The sequence below is a fragment of the Narcine bancroftii genome, chromosome 1, assembly GCF_036971445.1.
Source record: "Narcine bancroftii isolate sNarBan1 chromosome 1, sNarBan1.hap1, whole genome shotgun sequence".
Lineage (NCBI taxonomy): Eukaryota > Metazoa > Chordata > Chondrichthyes > Torpediniformes > Narcinidae > Narcine > Narcine bancroftii.
This window is the reverse complement of record NC_091469.1, coordinates 263,547,653-263,565,637: the sequence shown is the minus strand read 5'-3', so window position 1 is coordinate 263,565,637 and position 17,985 is coordinate 263,547,653. Positions and strand designations below refer to the sequence as shown.

At 39.9% G+C, this 17,985-nt stretch overlaps 1 protein-coding gene across 6 annotated transcripts in view; it reads left to right on the top strand.

The window, feature by feature from the left end:
* Positions 1 to 17,985, top strand: part of LOC138742588 (von Willebrand factor C and EGF domain-containing protein-like) — a 104,341-nt gene that overhangs the window by 45,201 nt on the left and 41,155 nt on the right. For 5 of the 6 annotated variants that reach the window (XM_069897217.1, XM_069897234.1, XM_069897209.1 and 2 more), the window contains 8 exons: positions 1,031 to 1,148; positions 2,489 to 2,574; positions 3,041 to 3,137; positions 6,099 to 6,181; positions 6,800 to 6,890; positions 11,940 to 12,022; positions 12,910 to 13,003; positions 17,573 to 17,655. In XM_069897217.1, the coding sequence (XP_069753318.1) occupies positions 1,031 to 1,148; positions 2,489 to 2,574; positions 3,041 to 3,137; positions 6,099 to 6,181; positions 6,800 to 6,890; positions 11,940 to 12,022; positions 12,910 to 13,003; positions 17,573 to 17,655 (735 nt within the window). The remainder of the gene's footprint in view (positions 1 to 1,030; positions 1,149 to 2,488; positions 2,575 to 3,040; positions 3,138 to 6,098; positions 6,182 to 6,799; positions 6,891 to 11,939; positions 12,023 to 12,909; positions 13,004 to 17,572; positions 17,656 to 17,985) is intronic. The other variant, XM_069897226.1, reaches the window with a different exon arrangement.

Here is a 17,985-nt window from a genome sequence, read left to right as displayed (position 1 = left end):
TTTGCTTCCACCTCAGTTTACTTTTCCAAGCTTTCATGGGATTTTTAATCATGAACAAATGCATTAATTTAGTTCCCTATCTCAGACTAATGGCTGAGGGCCAAGCAGTAATCTTTGCTTGGACCACTTGTCATTCCATTATGTCCTACTGTTCTTCCCTTGTTGCCCCAACCCAATGAGCCTTCATTTTGTGTAATGACTCTATGGAGATGCAACTCCAATAGCACATCTTAAAGTTCTGATTTAAATAGCCAGCTAATTGGAGCTTGAAAAATATGTATGAAATATAATTTGCATCTTTTAAATCTATAATTAAATTATAAATGTCACACCTTATGGTCCTAATTGAACCTGATGATTTAACTTTTAATGTCAGGTTAACTCACTTTCTTAATCAATAATGGGATTTCTTGTCTCTCAATTGACAGAGACAGTTCTGCAATCTGGGGAATTTTGTATCCACTAATACTTTGACCATTTCTTTTAATAACCCTCTAATGTCGGGCACCAATGTAGTAGATTTCATGTCTTATCATTTTCCCCAGCACTATTTTATTTGCTAACCACAATGTTTTTCATTCTTAACTTTGATGCCCCACTATTTCTCCAAAGTTTTTTGTATGCTACTGTGAAGATAAATACAAATTTTATCTTTATGTCATTTTCTTACCTTTCCATCATAATTTCCTGCCATAAGAAACTCTCAATTTTCCTGGTCATTGTGAATCTTTTGAAAAGATTCATGGCCCCAAACAATGCATGTATGTGTTTACAAGAAATATCTGAATGACTTCCATTGTTTAAATGGCATGTGGAGGATATCACTTCACAAGTTATTTCCATGCATGTTTAATATTATCTTGTTATTAATTTCTCACAAATTATACTGTGGCTAAAATATGTGTAACACAGAAATATTAGTCACTCATGTTCAAAGTTTTACCTTAAAATCTGGGCTATCGTCAATGATATGTATGAATGATTAAGCTTTTCAATTTTAATGGCTAAAGTTGACTGATTATGTCCGCAGAATGGTCAGGTGGAGTGTTATTACAGGCCCTGCCCAATGTTGGAATGTGCAAGAGAGGAATGGTTTCTGGAGCCAAACCAATGCTGCTTTACTTGCCGCCAGGATAAAACTGTCAAAGGTGAGCAGGTAATGGGTAGGGCTCAATTTTGTGTATTGAAGATACCAAACCATGAAGCAAAAATAGAAAACAATGCACATGTGTGTCTTTTTCTTCAAATTTTATTTGTTCTTTGAGTTCTTTCTGTTCTATCACCATTAATATTTCACATAATTTGTTTTTTCCATCCAGTACTGCAACTCAGCAGATTGAAAACTGCAAGCAATTCTGTTTTGGTCACTACATGATAGGAAGATTGATCTAGAGTTTACAGAGGAGGTTTTCAACAGTATAGCGTAGAATATCAAATGCTAACTGTGTGGAAAGGTTTGATGAGTCAGTGGTAAAACACAGGATTCTGTAGACACCGTGGTTAAGTGAACACACAAATGCTGGAGAAACTCAGCAGGTCAAACAGTGCATTTATGGAGCAAAGGTAAAGATACATCACCAACGTTTCAGGCTTGAACCCTTCATCAAGGTCGGGGGTACGTGAGAGATGACTCAGTTATTCTCTTTGTAAATGGGAAGGCTGAAGAAAGACGTAATTAAGGTGTAGATAATGATGAGGGCTCTAGATAGAATAAAGAGAGTAAAACTTGTTTTCTTAGTAGATGGGTCAAAATCTAGGGTGTACAGATATAATGAAAAATAGAATTAGAAGGGAGAGGGTAAGGATTTTTTTCACCTAAATGATGGAGATGAGTTCACTGACTGATAGGGCAGTAAGGGGAGAAATTTCCTTTAGATTAAAAAGGTAGTTGGATAGGTACTTCATCATGAATTATCAGACACTGGCTGTGGCCCTAGAAAATGGGATTTGGCTGGGTACAACTGTCTCTTTTGTCCAGAATTAAAATGATGGTCTGAAACAGCTCCTTCTGAATGAAATGTTTCCTATAATTTATTTGAATATTTCTATTTTGTGATTGGAAAGTCCTTCAATTTAAGGAGTTTATACATTCTCTGTGTGTCTGTGTGGGTTTTCACCGGGGCCTCCAGTTTTCTACCCCCTTTTAAGAACATACCAGGGGTATAGGTCAGTCATGTAATTGGGTAGCATGAGCTTGTGGGCCAAAATGGCCTATTATTGCGCTGTATGTCTAATTTTTTTTTAAAAACTAAAAGATGATAAATATTTTCCTTTTTTAATCAGTCCAGTGAATTACTTTATTTCCCTCTTGTTGATTCTGAAGTAACTGATGGAATAAATATGGTACTGAATTAGACAGACAATATCTGACATGTTGCACCATCCAGTACAAGTTAGACAAATTACATTTTAAAGGAATTTCAAAGTACTGCTAACAGTTAATGAGAAAGAAAATCCACTCTAATTTCATACCTTTTGTCCCTGGTAGGCTGTTTCATAGATGACAATGGAATTGAGTTTCCAGTTGGACAGATATGGTCACCTGGCGATCCTTGTGAAGTATGTGTGTGTCAGGTGAGTCCAATCATGGAAAGGAATCTTAAGCTGTTGAGAATGGAAGAACAAGCCTCCAACCAGCAATTATGCATTACAGTTTTGATAGTGAACATTATATTTGATTAATCATACTTCAGGAGAATACTATTTTAGAGCGTATAGTTGTTCAGACTTCATTGTGAAGTGTGCATATATTTACTTGCCTCTATATTCCTTTAGACATATGCATATGCTAGAAAACTCCTCAAAGTTATGTTTCTGTTTAGGCTTTTATGCTGCACAGTGCGATATGAGCTCCACAATAGGTTCCGCACAGATTGGCACCTTGGAACTCCTCACTCAGAAGACACATTGGATGTTGTTTCTCAGTCTATTAGCTAGCTAGAGAGTGGTCTGCATCTTGGTTCTTCAGTCTAAGATATTACCTCCTGGATAATGTATGAGAAATGGTTGTTCTTTGTTTTCATTGTCTCTTCCATTTCAGGCAGACAGTTCAGTTGTCTGTAAGAGGACTGAATGCCTTGAGACCTGTGCACACCCTATACGAGTTCCTGGCCAATGCTGCCCTGATTGCTCTGCAGGTGCTTTTCCAATTTCATATGACTCAGTGCAAATGCTTGCAGGTGTGGATGGGGCACTTGTGCCTGCATGAATTGTTGTCTTTTTATAATTGCATTAGTATCCATTAGGTTTTTTTTCTCTCCAGTTTTTTTGGACCTGGGATGAAACTTCACAGAATACTCTTTTCATATTTTCCTTTGTTTTTATACCTTGGTCAAGAAATTAAATATGAACAGTTCAGATTAAACTCAGATGAAACAAGTTGCTAATTTATCTGTTTTAACGAATGGATTAATTATCTTGGTTTGTAATGCCTTGAGTGCAGATCTCAGCAGTGCTGTAAAGACCAAAAGTTGGTTCTCATTATATCCACATGCAAACCCTTAACTAAAGATGTAATGCTTTCATTATTTTTTTTAGTATTCTTAGCTTTAATTTCAGTTCACATCTGCTTTCTATTCTCTTCCATTAATATCTTGCGGTTTTTGTATTGGATCAAACATTTGGATAAAGTGTGACTGGGTCAATGTTACTGGTCCTTCCCAAAGTGAAGCACGAGGCCCTAGTGATAATATGTAGACGGTAGAACTGGTTTGAGTATAATTTATGAATGTGCACAAGTTCTCTGCTTTTTTTATGGTGATGCTTAATTCCTGTTTGCTTGCAATGTGCGGTTAAGGCAATCATTTATTTCCAGTACTAATTGTCTGTAATAAGCCATGTTCTTAAACCAATACAGTGCATGCATTTATTGAAGTTAAATAGGTTATTCTAGGATATTGATACAGCAACAACAAAGAGACAATTTATTTCCAAGTGAGGATGGAGTGAGAATCTCTTTTGGCTTGGCTTCGGGGACGAAGATTTATGGAGGGGGTAAAAGTCCACGTCTGCTGCAGGCTCGTTTGTGGCTGACAAGTCCGATGCGGGACAGGCAGACACGGTTGCAGCGGCTGCAGGGGAAAATTGGTTGGTTGGGATTGGGTGTTGGGTTTATGGTAAACAATAATGTCTGAGCATGCTGATTGGCTGACTATATATATATATATATATATATATACCTGTGGCTCCTCCCACAGACTAATAAAAGTGACTGTTCCACAGCCCCCTCCCCAGTTCTAGGTAGTCAACCAGCATAGACGTGACTCCATTCTATTGCTAATAAAAGTCTATCAGTTTTACGTAACTTTCAGTCTTTTGGAGTTATTGATGGTGCATCAGGGTCCCCATGTTTCTTTTTTTTTAAATAAACGGCAGACTGCCACGTGCAGTGCCTTGCTTGGATGTGTTTGAAGTCTTGGAGCTTGACTTCCCTACGTGATCCTACAAATGGTCTTTGAGGTTTAGACTAGCAGGGGAGTAGCTACGTCATATACCCTAGACCGGTGGAGCGGTCCTCTTCTAGGGGGCCCTCCTCTGCGTCCGAGCCTTGAGCTTCAGGAGGGACACACATGGAGCTGTGAGGGAAGGGTGACACCCGCCTAGCCAGCCAGATCAGCCGAATCATCCCTAGCGATCAATGGGGTGACAGATGTCGCAGCCAGATCGCCCTCACACCCGGTCCCCATGTTTCTGTGACTCTTCCTTCAGTAAGTTACTACAGGACATCTTGTGGATTGTACACTCTTCAATCTATCCACACCAGCAAGTGTGAAGAGTGAATGTTTAGAATGGAAGATGAGCTGCCGACCAATTAGTTTCTTTGTGCAGTGTGGATTGGTTAATCGATGGAAGGTGAGGAGATGCGATAAATGTTCACTGGTTGCCAATTAGCAGTTAATGGAGTAGCACAGGGAACTGTGCTGGACCCACCACTATTCACAATATTCATAAGTGTTTATTTGGGACCAAATCTCAATATCCAAGTTTTCCGATGACATTAAATGGTGGAAAAACACATTTTAAAGTGGACACAAAGAGCTATATAGATGGGTTAAGTGAGTGGGCAAGGGTCTGGCAGATGGAGTACAATGTTGTAATGTAAGGTCATCATTTTGGAAGTTAAAAACTATTATTTAGATGGTGAAGAAATGTAGCATGCAGGGTGTCCTGGGAGAGCTTATATATAAATGGCAAAAGGTTAGTTTATAGGTGCAGAAGGTAATCAAGTGGGGCCTTCATTGGTAGAGATTGATTTTTAAGAGCAAGTGATCTGCTGCAACAGTACAGGATACTGGTGAGGCTGTATCTAGAGTTCTGTTTGCAATTCAGATCTCCTTACTAGAGAAAGGATATTCTGGCTTTGGAAGTGAGGAAGAGAAGGATCCACAAGTTAATTCTGGAAATGAGGGGGTTAACCATAAGAGGGATTAAGAATGTTTAGGCTATACTCATTGGAATTTAGAGGGATGGGCTGGGGGAATCTTGTAGAAACATAAAATTCTGAAATAAATAGATAAGATAATAGAAGCAAGGAGGTTGTTTTCATTGTCAGGTGATGCCGGAACTAAGATATCGCCTCAAGATTCAGCGAAGTAGATTTAAGACAGAGAATTGCTTCTCTCCGAGTAGTGAATCTGTGTAATTCCCTGCCCAATGAAGCAGTTGAGACTACCTCATTAAAAGTATTTAAGACACAGATAGATATACTTTTGAACATTAGGGGAATTAAGGCTTATGTGTAACAGGCAAGTGAGTGGAACTGAGTCCATGGCCAGGCCAGCCACAATTCTATTGAATGGCAGAACAGGCTTAACAACCCAGATGGCCTACAGCTGCCTTGATATCTATGTTCTTATGGAGATTCTTTATTGTTGGAGTTGTATTCACCCAAGCAAGAGGGAGTAAAACTAGCATGGCATATAGATCAGTGGTATTGTTGCATGTTAATTGCAGCCAAACAACTAAAGCTACATGTTGCCTTCAATTACTACAGACCTACAGGAATTATTGTTGTAATATATACTCATTGATCTCTTTACTAATTGATAGGCATGAAATTTATGTATAATCCAGTTTTCACATCATTATTCTTGTTGTAGGTTGTGCTTATGGTGGAATAATCTATCAGAATAATGAGACATTTCCTTCATCTGCAGACTCTTGCCTCACCTGTATCTGTCTGGTGGGTGTGCATGGTTCTTTCATGTTACAATCCTTACAATTTTATTTTGTTCATCTGGCAATTTTTTTTAAATTTAAGACTTTGGATTTCAATAAAGCTAATTTGTAATCATAATTTTACTCGGTGTCGCATATGGCTTGGATTTAATTTAATTTATTGTTATAGCATGCATGATAAAAAATAAATAGGATCAAGAAAGGTTCAAGTTCAAAGCTTTGCTGTCCTCTTTTAAGTGACACCTTGCACCTGGCAGAGATTGCAGGCAAATAGTAATGCTCAGTTTGTTGTCTGTTATTACCAAATCAACATGGCTTTACCTCCTGGTGAGAAAGTTAGCAAAATGGTAGAAGTTTCAGGAAAGGTTTTTGCTTGTATAACAGATAGGTGGTGTCAAGGTTGGGTTAATATTAAGAGAAAACAGTTCAAACAAGAATTCAGGGTAAAAGTGACAATCAGGAAAGGCCCAAGTCTTTTTTGCTGTCTGTTACTATTGGCTCTAGTACATTCCTGTTATATTATTCTGTTTTTATTATTATATTTCACCATTTCTTCTTTTTCTTTCTCCAGTATTGTTGACTGCAGCATCGCCTAACAGTATGTAATGTTTTCTTTCCATAGTCGGGCTCTGCTGCCTGTTCTCCTGAGGAATGCAAAGTTCACTGCACCTATCCTTTCCATTCTGAAGGCGAGTGCTGCCCCCTTTGCATGGGTACGTGGTATTACACCATCCCAAACAATTGTTCTTTTGCAGCTAAGGATTGTGAAACATTACCAGAACCAATAGAACAGGGTGGCCAACCTTTTAATTTTTTTAAACATACAGCACTGTAACAGGCCATTTCGGTGCATGGGTCAGTGCCGCCCAATTAACCTACACCTCTGGTACGTGTTCATGGGCTGAAATGGTCTGTTACCGTGCTGTATGACTAAATTAAAAATTACTAGGTTGGCCATCCCTGCCATAGAAACACATAACATTACAGCACAAAAACAGGCCCTTCAGCCCTTCTAGACTATCCCAAACTTATCTTTGCCTCGTCCCACTGACCTGCACTGACCAGGCTAAGTCCATAGCCTTCCATACCCCTCCAAGCCCTAATTCTTCTTAAATTCAAAACATCAAAAGCAATGAAGGAACAATGCTTGACTCCCACTTTAGGGTGGCATGGAATTTGGAGGCGAGCTTGCTAATGGTAACATTCCCCTGTAGCTACCGCCATTATCCTTCTAAGGGGAAGAAACTGGAGGTGTGATACCTCACCATGCCTTCAGCAGCACCCAACATACTGAAGCTGGGAAATTTTGTGCCAATATGAAATGTACCTATACAGGAAATAATCTTTCTGTCACACTTTATCTATACTAACTACATGCAACAGTAATAATGTTTTTCAAACAGTACTTAATAGACAATAGGAGCTGGAGTAGGCCCTTCGGCCCGTCGAGCCAGCACCGCCATTTTACAGATCATGGCTGATCACTACCATCAGTACCCCTTTCCAGCCTTATCCCCATAACCCTTAACTCCTTTGCCCACTAGAGTCTTATCTAACTCTCTTTTGAACATAATCAGCGAATCTGCCTCTACCACCCTCTGTGGCAGAGCATTCCACAGATTCACACTTCTCTGGGTAAAAAAAAAATGCATTTAGGCTTGAGGAGAAATGTGATGAAATGTGATGAAATGGAGCCTATTAACAAGACGGACAATGTTTGGAAGATTTCAACTTTATTTGCTTTCAAAAAGAGAAACCATTGCTCTAGTTGGTCTTATTGTCAATGTGGTTGATAAGGAGTTAAGACAAGCATCTATCTATACACACTAGCTCCACTTTGAACTGCCAACCCTGTATGGAACCTGAGGGTGATGTCTCAATCTCTTATAATATCTTGTGTGTGGGGTGGGGTGGGGGGGCGTGCATAAGGTCCATGACAGCTCAGATCAATCCCATTAAACCATATATTTTTCTGTAATATGTTCTTTCTCATATGCTCATCAACTATAGATGTGATTTACATTGACCTTTGGAAGGCTCTGGCAAAGTTTTGAACGGTAGGTTGGTCCAGAAGCTTATAGATTAAGAATGTTAGTCCACTGTTTTCATGATTAACCACCTTGGAGAATGCATTCTTTGGGCATTATCCTTCAGTTTATGCTGCTTACCTCAGTCATCTGCTCACATTAGTAGGTGGGTGCAAAAGATCTGACCAGATGTCATGAACAAATTTCCTTCATGTGCAGTAATGTGGCTGTGACTGTCAGCCCAGGAGGTGTAAATCACAACCCTGTGTACCATCTGCTTGAGATGAATATGTGCAATATGGTCATCTGGATCTTGAATATGCTTAGCTTTCCATTGCAGTCCAATTCTGCAGATGTCTGAATCATTTTGTTTCAACTAAGCTTGATTTTGACACATTCAGAAAACCTTGTGTGAAATGTTATTGCTTCTGGCACAGCTGGAATAAATTAAGAAATATTGTAAATTACAGAATTGGTAAAGCATTCCAGTAGTGACATTATCCCCAATAAAACAAATCCAGCTTCAGATCCCAACGTAGCCTTACGTGTGGGTTATCAATGGGAGTGGAAGAAGGTAGTGGAAGTGAATTGCCTTTTGGTTTTATTTCCTTGCTCTGAAAGCCATCAACCTCTTCTTGTGAGCCAAAATCCTCTATCACCCCAATCAGAAACCCACTCTTCTTCCACTCTCATTTAGTGTTCATAACATCGGACTGTCCAGAACCCAGGCTGAATGAGAGGTGTTTTTCCTCTAGTACTGGGTTCTGTGGAACGAGTAAGGGTTCCATGGAAGAAGTAACAGGGAGAAATAACGTGTACCTGTTTTTCTTTAATTTACTTATTTCTTCTGTCCATAATTCAATCTGTTTCTGGGACGGCAGCAAACTGTACACTCTATCCCAAAGAAAAAAAAAGGGGTCATGAAGCCTGATGTCAGCAGTGCGGACATCAGGCCTGTGCATCTTTTCTAACCAAGGAGAACCCACATTCTTCTGGCGTGAAGCTGGCGAAGGAGCTCGCCATATTTTACCAATATTCCATGTGTGCAAAATTATGAACCATGGATTGTTGGATTTAAAAATAAACTAAGAGACAGGGTAATTCCTCTGAAAAAAGTACTGAAGTGTCATCGGTTTTTCATGAAGAATCTTCGCATATGTCTATAATCTGAAAAATCAAGTGTCATAAAGAAAGGCAAGCATGACGACAATTATTTTTAGCTTGGATTCACTTCAGCCGGGAATAAAGAGGCACCAGATGCACAATGTGTTTTATGGGGTAAAATTCTGTCTAACAGCTCTTCAGCCTCAACAAAATTAAAAAGGCATCTGGAAACAAATCAACCCCGGCACAAAGATGAGGATGTGAATTTCTTTAAAAGAAAACTAGATTCACTTGTATCCAGTGAAGGTTTAAGATGGAAACCGTAAAGAGAGCAAAGACAGAGAGTAAGAATGTGACTGAAGTTTCTTACAGGGTAAGTTATTGGATTGCCCTCTGTAATGGAAGATTCTAACCTATTTTTTAACCTGTTTTTTCTTAATTTCCAGCTCTTGGTTCTGCAGAGCTGAGAACCTTTTTTTTTAAACTTGCAGCTTTGGGTTCTGCAGGGCTGAGAACCTAATTGTTTTTAGAATCAGCAGACGTGAGCAAAATTCTACTGAGGGGGCCAGAGATGCTGTTATCTGAAGAAAGGACATCTGTGTACCGAGAACATTTAATCTTCCTGCTTGTTTTGGTCACAGACTGTCAGAGGCCTAGCCTTGATGTAGAATAAACCATTGTATTCAAAATGATAAGCTGAAAATTATGTTATTCGTTAATTAACCTAGCATGCTAGCTTGCTTGCTTATCTTTCTTGCTGTGCTGGGAGTAGGTGCTTGGGTTAGCAGTTTTTGGGTAATATAAGTCATGGTCCCGCTGCTGAAGTTAGCAGACTCTCCGAGAGGTGGCAACATCTCTCAGCAAGAAGAAGAAGAACTTCTGGAGTCCAGCCAACGTCCCAGTCAGGGGAGGTGGAGAAGCAGCTACCGGCGCTCTGACAACCTACTACAAGTGTGCAGTCATTGCCTCGCTTCGGCAGTTGGGACCAGTCCAAGCGTTGATAAGTATAGTTGGGAAGGGCTTGCATACTGTAGTTTGAAATCAGCTTTTGAATTTGTAATAAACATTTGTATAATCTGAACTGCTCTCGGTGTGTGTGTCTATTTTCTTTCGGTAGTTCAAACACTGTGACCAATCTAAAACGAACAAAGTGAGAGATACAAGTTTACCCAAGACACCCTCGCTGGAGAAGCCCAAACTCTTGGAGAATCTTTCATTAAGCCTTGTACAAAGGACATAGTGAAGTGTATGTTCAACGAGTAGTTCAGCAGGAAAATTGATGCAGTGCAAATGCCAGATAACATTGTAGCAAGATGCATTAAGGATTTAGCTGAGGACAGAGAAGGGGAATTAATAGCTCGTTTGCAGTTATGTGATGCTTTTTCATTACAACTGGATGAGACAACAGATGTTGTAGATCTTCCAGTGCTGCTAGTCTTCGTTAACTACTTTATGCTCTACACTTGATGAGTATTTTCCTGACATTTTTAGTAAGAACAAGAGATAAGTACAAAATCCTTTCATTGTCACCACCCAACCCGCCGATTAATCAGTACAAGAATATGAAAACCTAATCAACATAACATCCCACTTTCAGTTGGGGCAAAGATTTAATTATTTTTCGGTGACCAAGTTCTGGATTAGCCTGAGTGAAGAATATCCATCCTTGGCAAAATCTGCTGTGCATTGACTATGACCATTTTCCACGACTTGCGCGTGTGAAGCCGGACAATGTGGCAGACAATTGATGCAGCGACGAAAACCAAATACAGAAACCAACTTGATGCTGCTCCTGGCATAAGGATTCAACTATCTAATTTTGTGCCCAACATTAAGATTTGTGACTACAAAAACGATTTCATTCCTCCCATTAAATGTAAATTAAAGGCAACAAATAATTTCAATGTGGAGAATGGAAAGTTTATTTACTTTCTTACTGTACTTTTTATATATCAGTTATTGCAAACTGTACATGACAGTTGGGTGTTCTCCCATTTTCAAAGGGTTCCGTGAGGTAAAAAGTTTGGGAAACCCTGCTCTAGTATGTGTTTGGCCTCATCTTAGCAGACTGAGGACAGACAGATAGTGTACAAATAGGGGAGGGGGAAGAGTTGAAATAACTGGTGGCCATTGTGGACAGAGCCGAGGTGCTTTGTCATATCCCTTCAATGTGCTGTAGGATCCTGAGTTTCCAAATGTTGAATCCTGTTTTTGTATTGAAATCGCCTAGCTTCCTTCTAAATGTAGAATAACAATGTGTGAAGCGATGAAAGTTGATTGGCTCCATATACACTGAATCACACTCTCCTATGTTCCTTTTCTTAGTAGCATTGCCATGCAGAGCTCTTCTTGTATTAGCATGAAGGGAAACTTATTGCCTTCTGGTTTTGCGTGACCCTAAGGCTGATGGAGAGCTCAGTGCAGTTCCATCTCCATCTTTAATTAAGTGTACTGGCAAGATTTGGAGGAATGCTCTTAAACTGAGCATGAATGAAATGGCATACCTTAGCTTCTGTGTGTAACTGAATATTTTTATTCAAATGGAAAGACTTCCACTAACAAAAAGTTTCAAATACTGTTTTTATTCCATTATTTTGGCATATTCTCATTCAAGTGTCACTTTCCTTTCAGACTGCAACTATGAAGGGAGGAAGGTTATTAATGGCCAGACATTTCAACCCGAACACAGGCCCTGCCATTACTGCATCTGCCAGGTGAGTTCCACTCTGAGAAAATGTCCTCTCATTTTCCTGACAAGATCATTGCTTGCTCTTGTTTATTGCAAGAGTTAGTTTGGAGGGGTGATGCGGACCTGGACACATTGCCAGCAGATGAAACTGTGCATCAAATAAATTAGAATAGCTCAATGACAGAGAAAGGGCTGAATGACAATATTGGATGTGTCGTTGCTTGGCTCTGCAGTTGACCAGTGTTGTAGCTGAGTGCTTTATGGACCAAAATGGAAGGCTTAGCAACTTCTAACTCGTATTTATGTTGAACTCCAGATGCATTACAAACCAGCATTTTGTCTTGAATAGCCTATCAGTTAAAGCTGGCTATAGAAATTTTATTATTGTGTACTTGTATGAAGTAAAGCTAATAGAATGATTTTGGAAATTTCCACCTCCTATGAATTCTTAGAATTGCTGCTTTGTGACTTCTTCCATCTCTCTTTGTCGGGTAATACCCTGTCACTCATCGGTTTTGCTTCTGTTTCTCTTTATGATCCTTTTACCATTTTATTATTTTACTCTTTTTTTAATATTTCTTCTTTTACCCTCTCCCTTATGCTCACCTTTGGTCTTGGGCTCTCTCTCACGCTCTCCTGCTCCCTCTCTGCCCCTTCCGGGCTCATACTTGCACTTATTCTGGGGTGTATCTAGATATGACAGGCATGGCTCATGCCCTGGGTGCCACTTGAAGGGCAGCGTCACTGTGCTAGTGCTATCCAACACCCCCCCCCCACCCACTGTTTATTTTGACACGTTGGCCACCCCTGCCATAAGGACTAATTTTGCATAGATACGCCCCTGCACTTATTCTGTCTATTTCACCTCTACCAATACACCCGTCTCATTTTCTGCTTGGCTGTCTCAAACAGTTGGGAGAAGTAAGCTGTGAAGTTCGGAAGTGCGAGCCCCCTTCCTGTGACCATCCTCAGTCTGTCCCAGGTGACTGCTGCCCGGCATGCTCAGGTAAGGTCAAGCAATGCCTGTATTCCCAAGCTAGGGAGCAGTTAGCAGTGAATGCCAAGCAGCACCTATTTGTGTTTTTCTTCTGCAATATAAATTAAAAAGAAAATATTTGAAATATTTTGCAAATCAAACAACTTTTGGGAAGAAAAAGTTGATATTTGTGATCAGGTGGGGTAATATCATTATTTAAATTGAAGAGAACAAGAAGCAGGTGAAGAAAAGGAGAGACAAGTCAGAGTTTGCGTGACAGACGAGAAGTTCAGTGATAAAAGACCAGAAAATAACAGAAGAATTGTTGACTGAGATGAAAATAGCAGGTTGATGATGACATGAAATATCTGAAAAGACATGCAGGAAAAAAAAACTCCAAATGCTGAAAATGTCAGAGTGAAGTCCAGAATGACTGATTATCTTGTATTGTTGAATCCATTATGGAGTTCCAAAAGCTTTAACTTGAGGGACAGCACCTCATCTTCTATTGAGCATTGTTGGAATAGTATTAGGGTTGTAATGAAGACAGAATGGGCTTGTTAAAAGGATGATCAATGTGAAGCTTGTTTACATTCTCAGCAGTTGAACGAAGTTTAGATAGAAAGGGAGGAGGCAAAAGGGCTGGGCTGGCATTGTACATGTTATAACACCTGCAGGTGTTATAAGAATGGGAGTAGGTACTGGTGGAGATGGAAAATGAAAGAATGAACCAGAAGATGCCAAAGGAATTGTTCCTTTAATTGCTGAATAGGCAGAGGAAGTTCTGTCTGGTGATGGCCTTGTGTTCAAAGTGGTGATAATTCTGAACAATGATCCGTTGAATGTGGAGGCTGTTAGAGAGAAATTCACCAGTCAAGACGGAGGTTCAGGAAATGGAACAGACACAGTTGATGATCTTGTCAGCAATGATGAAGGGCACACCAGGGTTTGAGGAGAAAGAAAGACAACTTGGAAGGATAGTGCCATCACATAGAACAGGCACAGAGAAACTGAGAGAAAGTACAGATGTGTAGTAGAAAGTGTGCTGACCAGCTGCATCACAGCCTGGTATGGAGGCACCAATACTTCTGAGCAGAGAACCCTGCAAAAGGTCATGGGCAGAGCCCAGTACATCACAAGCAAAACTCTCCGCCATCGAGATATCTACATGGAATGCTCCAGTTGGAGGGTAGCAGCAATGATCAAGGATCCACATCTCCCAGGACTTGCTCTGTTCTCGCTACTGCCATCAGGAAAGAGGTGTAAGTGCCATCGGCTCGTACCTACAGGTTCACGAATAGCTGCTACCCCTCAACCATCAGATTCCTGAGTAAAAGACTCATTCAGAGACTCATTTAAGAACTCTTATTTTGCTCATTATTTATTACTAAATATTTATTTTATGTATTTGCCTTTAGCTTGTTTACATTTCTTTCCTTTGTTTTCATTCCTTTCTTTTGTCTTTTGTATACATTTGTTTCTTCTTGAGAACAGGTTAGTTACTGGTGATTAGAAATTCTTCCTGGCCTGCAGGAAAAAGAATCTCAGGGTTGTATCTGAACTTTGAACTTTGGAATAGAATCCTTGCTTAGAAGCGGGTAGGGAGGATGTGTATTCAAGGGAAAATGGAGTGCCTGGATTTGTTGAAGAGTGTTTTGAATATTTATTTCTTTTGCCTTAATTTGCAGATATTCATGTTCCCTTCTGTTGATCTCAATTCACAGGGGAGCCGTGTTGATACATGATTAACTCCTCATTGGTACTGAATATCATGCAGTGCAGAAACATAACAATTAGAACTGATTTGCAATACACAAAAGTGCTGCAGAAACTCAGTAGGTCATGCAGCATCTATAGGAAGCAAAGTGATATAATCAACGTTTTGGGCCTTAGCCCTTTGTCAAGGATTGAGCAAAAAGCAGGCAGGCAGTTGCCTGAATTAAAAGGTGGGAGGAGGAGAGAAGAAAGGGCAGCAGGAGTAGCACAGGCCAACAGACAAGAGGCGGATATGGGTGGGAGGGCAGAGGAGAAAATAGCTGAGGTGATAGCGGAAGGGGTTAGCTCTCTCAAAAGAGGGAAAAGGGGGTGGGAGCTGGAGGAAAGGAGACCGAGGGAAAGAGAGAAAGACAGGAGGGGCCCTAATGGATACTGGAGAAGTAAATGCCATCTGGCTGGAGAGTGCCCAGAAGGTGGTGTTCATCCAATTTGCAGGCGACCTCAGTTTGATAGTGCAAGAGTCCATGGACAGACATATTGGTGGGAGGATAGGGTGTGAAATTGATATGATTGGCCCCTAGAATGTCCCTGTTATTGCAACGGAAAGAATGAAGGTGCTCAACGAAGCGACCTTCCAGTCTGCAACTATTCTTTCTGATGTAAAGGAGGCCACCACAGAATAACTGGATCCCATTATGACCCCTGTAGATTCCCAAGTGAAGTGTTGCTTCTCTTGGAAGGATTGTTTGGGCCCCCAACTGGTGGTGAAGGAGAAGATGTTGGTGCAAGTGAGGCATTTCCTGCTGTCACTGAGGGGGCGATTAGTGGGAATGCATGAGTGGATGAGGTTGTCCCGGAAGAAGCATTTCATGTGAAAAGCAAAGAATGGGAGATGCGCCTGGTTAGAATTGATCTTTTGGTAATGATTCTTGGCAAGTCAAATTGATTTTGTGTCTAATTTGAACTTTAACTTCCAGAAGTCTTAATATTTTTGTAATTTTGTATTTGACTCGTTCACGTAGTCAGCTTTTGTTATTCTGGGATTTTCCAAGATGACATTTGATTATTGTTTTGTGTCAAGATGTGAGCTGAGAATGTTATACACCAATCGCTTGTTAGGTCAGCCTGATGTCAGGAATTGTGTACAAACTTGCACCAGAAATCCTTATTCTCACCACTTGCTTGAACATGTGTGGAACTGAAGTTACAATCCACACCATGTGCTTACTTGTATTTACCACTCATTAATAGACCCATGGCCATTTTATCAGATCTTTGTTTTCTTAGGTATTTCATGTTCCTGTGAATGAACATGAAATTTAAAAAAACCATAAATGGTCAAATCTATTTTAACAACGTACGAGGCAGAGCACACATTTCACTAAATAAAAGCTGGTGAATGGGAAACAGTGACTTCAATGGATGAATAAAACCTACTTATCAGGATCAACTTGTCTTGCCAGCCTTAACGGAATATTAAGACCACTCTGTCCATGGCCTTCCATTCTGGTATTGGCAACTTTCCCTCTCCATGTTGGCCAGTAACTGTTGATGTAATCTTTCATCTCTTGTTTTAGACAGGCATATCACTCCATAAAGTTGACGGACTAGTATTAAAACGACTCCTCTAAGCAAATGTTACCTGATAGTACACAAATTAGAATCCAAGAATGTTTCTTGTAGCTGCTTAACTTGCAATATTTAGGCATGAATTATGCCAATTTAAACTGCACATCTGCATTTCTCAGCTGTTCATGTGCCTGAATACCTCCGAAACACCTGCTATTTCATTTGCTTTTCTCTTCCCCTGGCAGCGCATTCCAGGTATCCATCTCTCTCTCTCTCTCTCTCTCTCTCTCTGTAGATCTTCAAACTTTCCTTCTCTCACCTTAAATCTATGCCATTTCATTTTTGTCATTTTCACACTGAGAAAAAGTTTCTTGACTAATTTATCCTGTCTATGCCTCTCATAATTTTATATGCTTCGATTCTTCTCCCTGGCAAATATATGAAACATAGTTAACAGAAATACTAACTATATGTTAACAATATGTGAGCAAATTTACTGTTGTAGTTTACCCCACAAAGAGCTTAAAGCAACTGAAATACGTTGTTATGAAGATCAATATTTTCCATTTCCCTTACATTGTTAAACACAGATCTTTCCTTGACAGACTGAAATCTCAACCATGCCTAATTAGTTTTAAATATATCTTTTCCAATGCACTCTGGACAGCTTTCCTTGTTGCATTCTCCGTTTTCTTGATGGGATCTAAAATTCTATTCCCCGTGTTCTAATTTGCACCATCCCATTCACCTTGTTTCTGTTGACTCATTTTGGATCCAAGTTAAGTAAGATCTTTAATTTCGCTTTAAAACTTTTCCAGATCTGTCTCTCACATCAATGTAAACTCCTATTGCCCTTAACTTCTCTTGTAGTGAGTTTAACTGCTCCAGACCTAAATGCTCCCCTATCATCAACCACGTCCAGAATTTTCAAGGCTTTTGCTTCTGTCCTTACCCTCTCCCCTCTCTACCACCACCTACAGCGTAGAAAATCTCACAACATATTTTCCTTTCTTATTTAAGGTGCTTCTTAAAACTTTCTCCTGCAGTTGAACTTTTGATCAACTTCATGGCTCTATCCATATCTTGGATGTGTGGATATATTATGCAAAAATAAGTGCTTTATACAATACAATTTCTTGTTGATTTTTTTTTACTGGCTGAACAATTTTATTATGGTATGTTAGTTTCTGAATGTGTTTTAATCAGCACATACCCTATGTTTGAAGTGTATTTCAGTTGTTTAATTCTTTATTATGTAGCATATGATTAATAATTGCTCTTTTCTAACCTGCAAGATTCCCCTTTTCTCCATAGTGTGCTTGTATGACAGTCAGATTCTGGAAGATGGAGGATATTACATCTCTGCCACAGACCCCTGTATTGTCTGCCTATGTACGGTAGGTGAATTGATGAGGTTGACAAAAACATAACATAACTTTTCTGCAGGGACCGAAAATTAAAATGCTGGATAAAGAACATTATCCGTGGGGCCAGTGTAACCTTGATGGACTACACCTGGGCAGGACTGGAATCAATGTCCTCAGAGAGGGGGAGGGGGGGAAGGGGTTAGGTCAGTGCAGTTGATTGCTGTTGGGGAGGGTTTAAACCAGTGGATCTCAACCTTTTTACCTTTTTCTTTCCACTCACATACCATTTTAAGTATTTCCTATGCCATCGGTGCTCTGTAATTAGTAAGGGATTGCTTAAGGTGGTATGTGGGTGGGAAG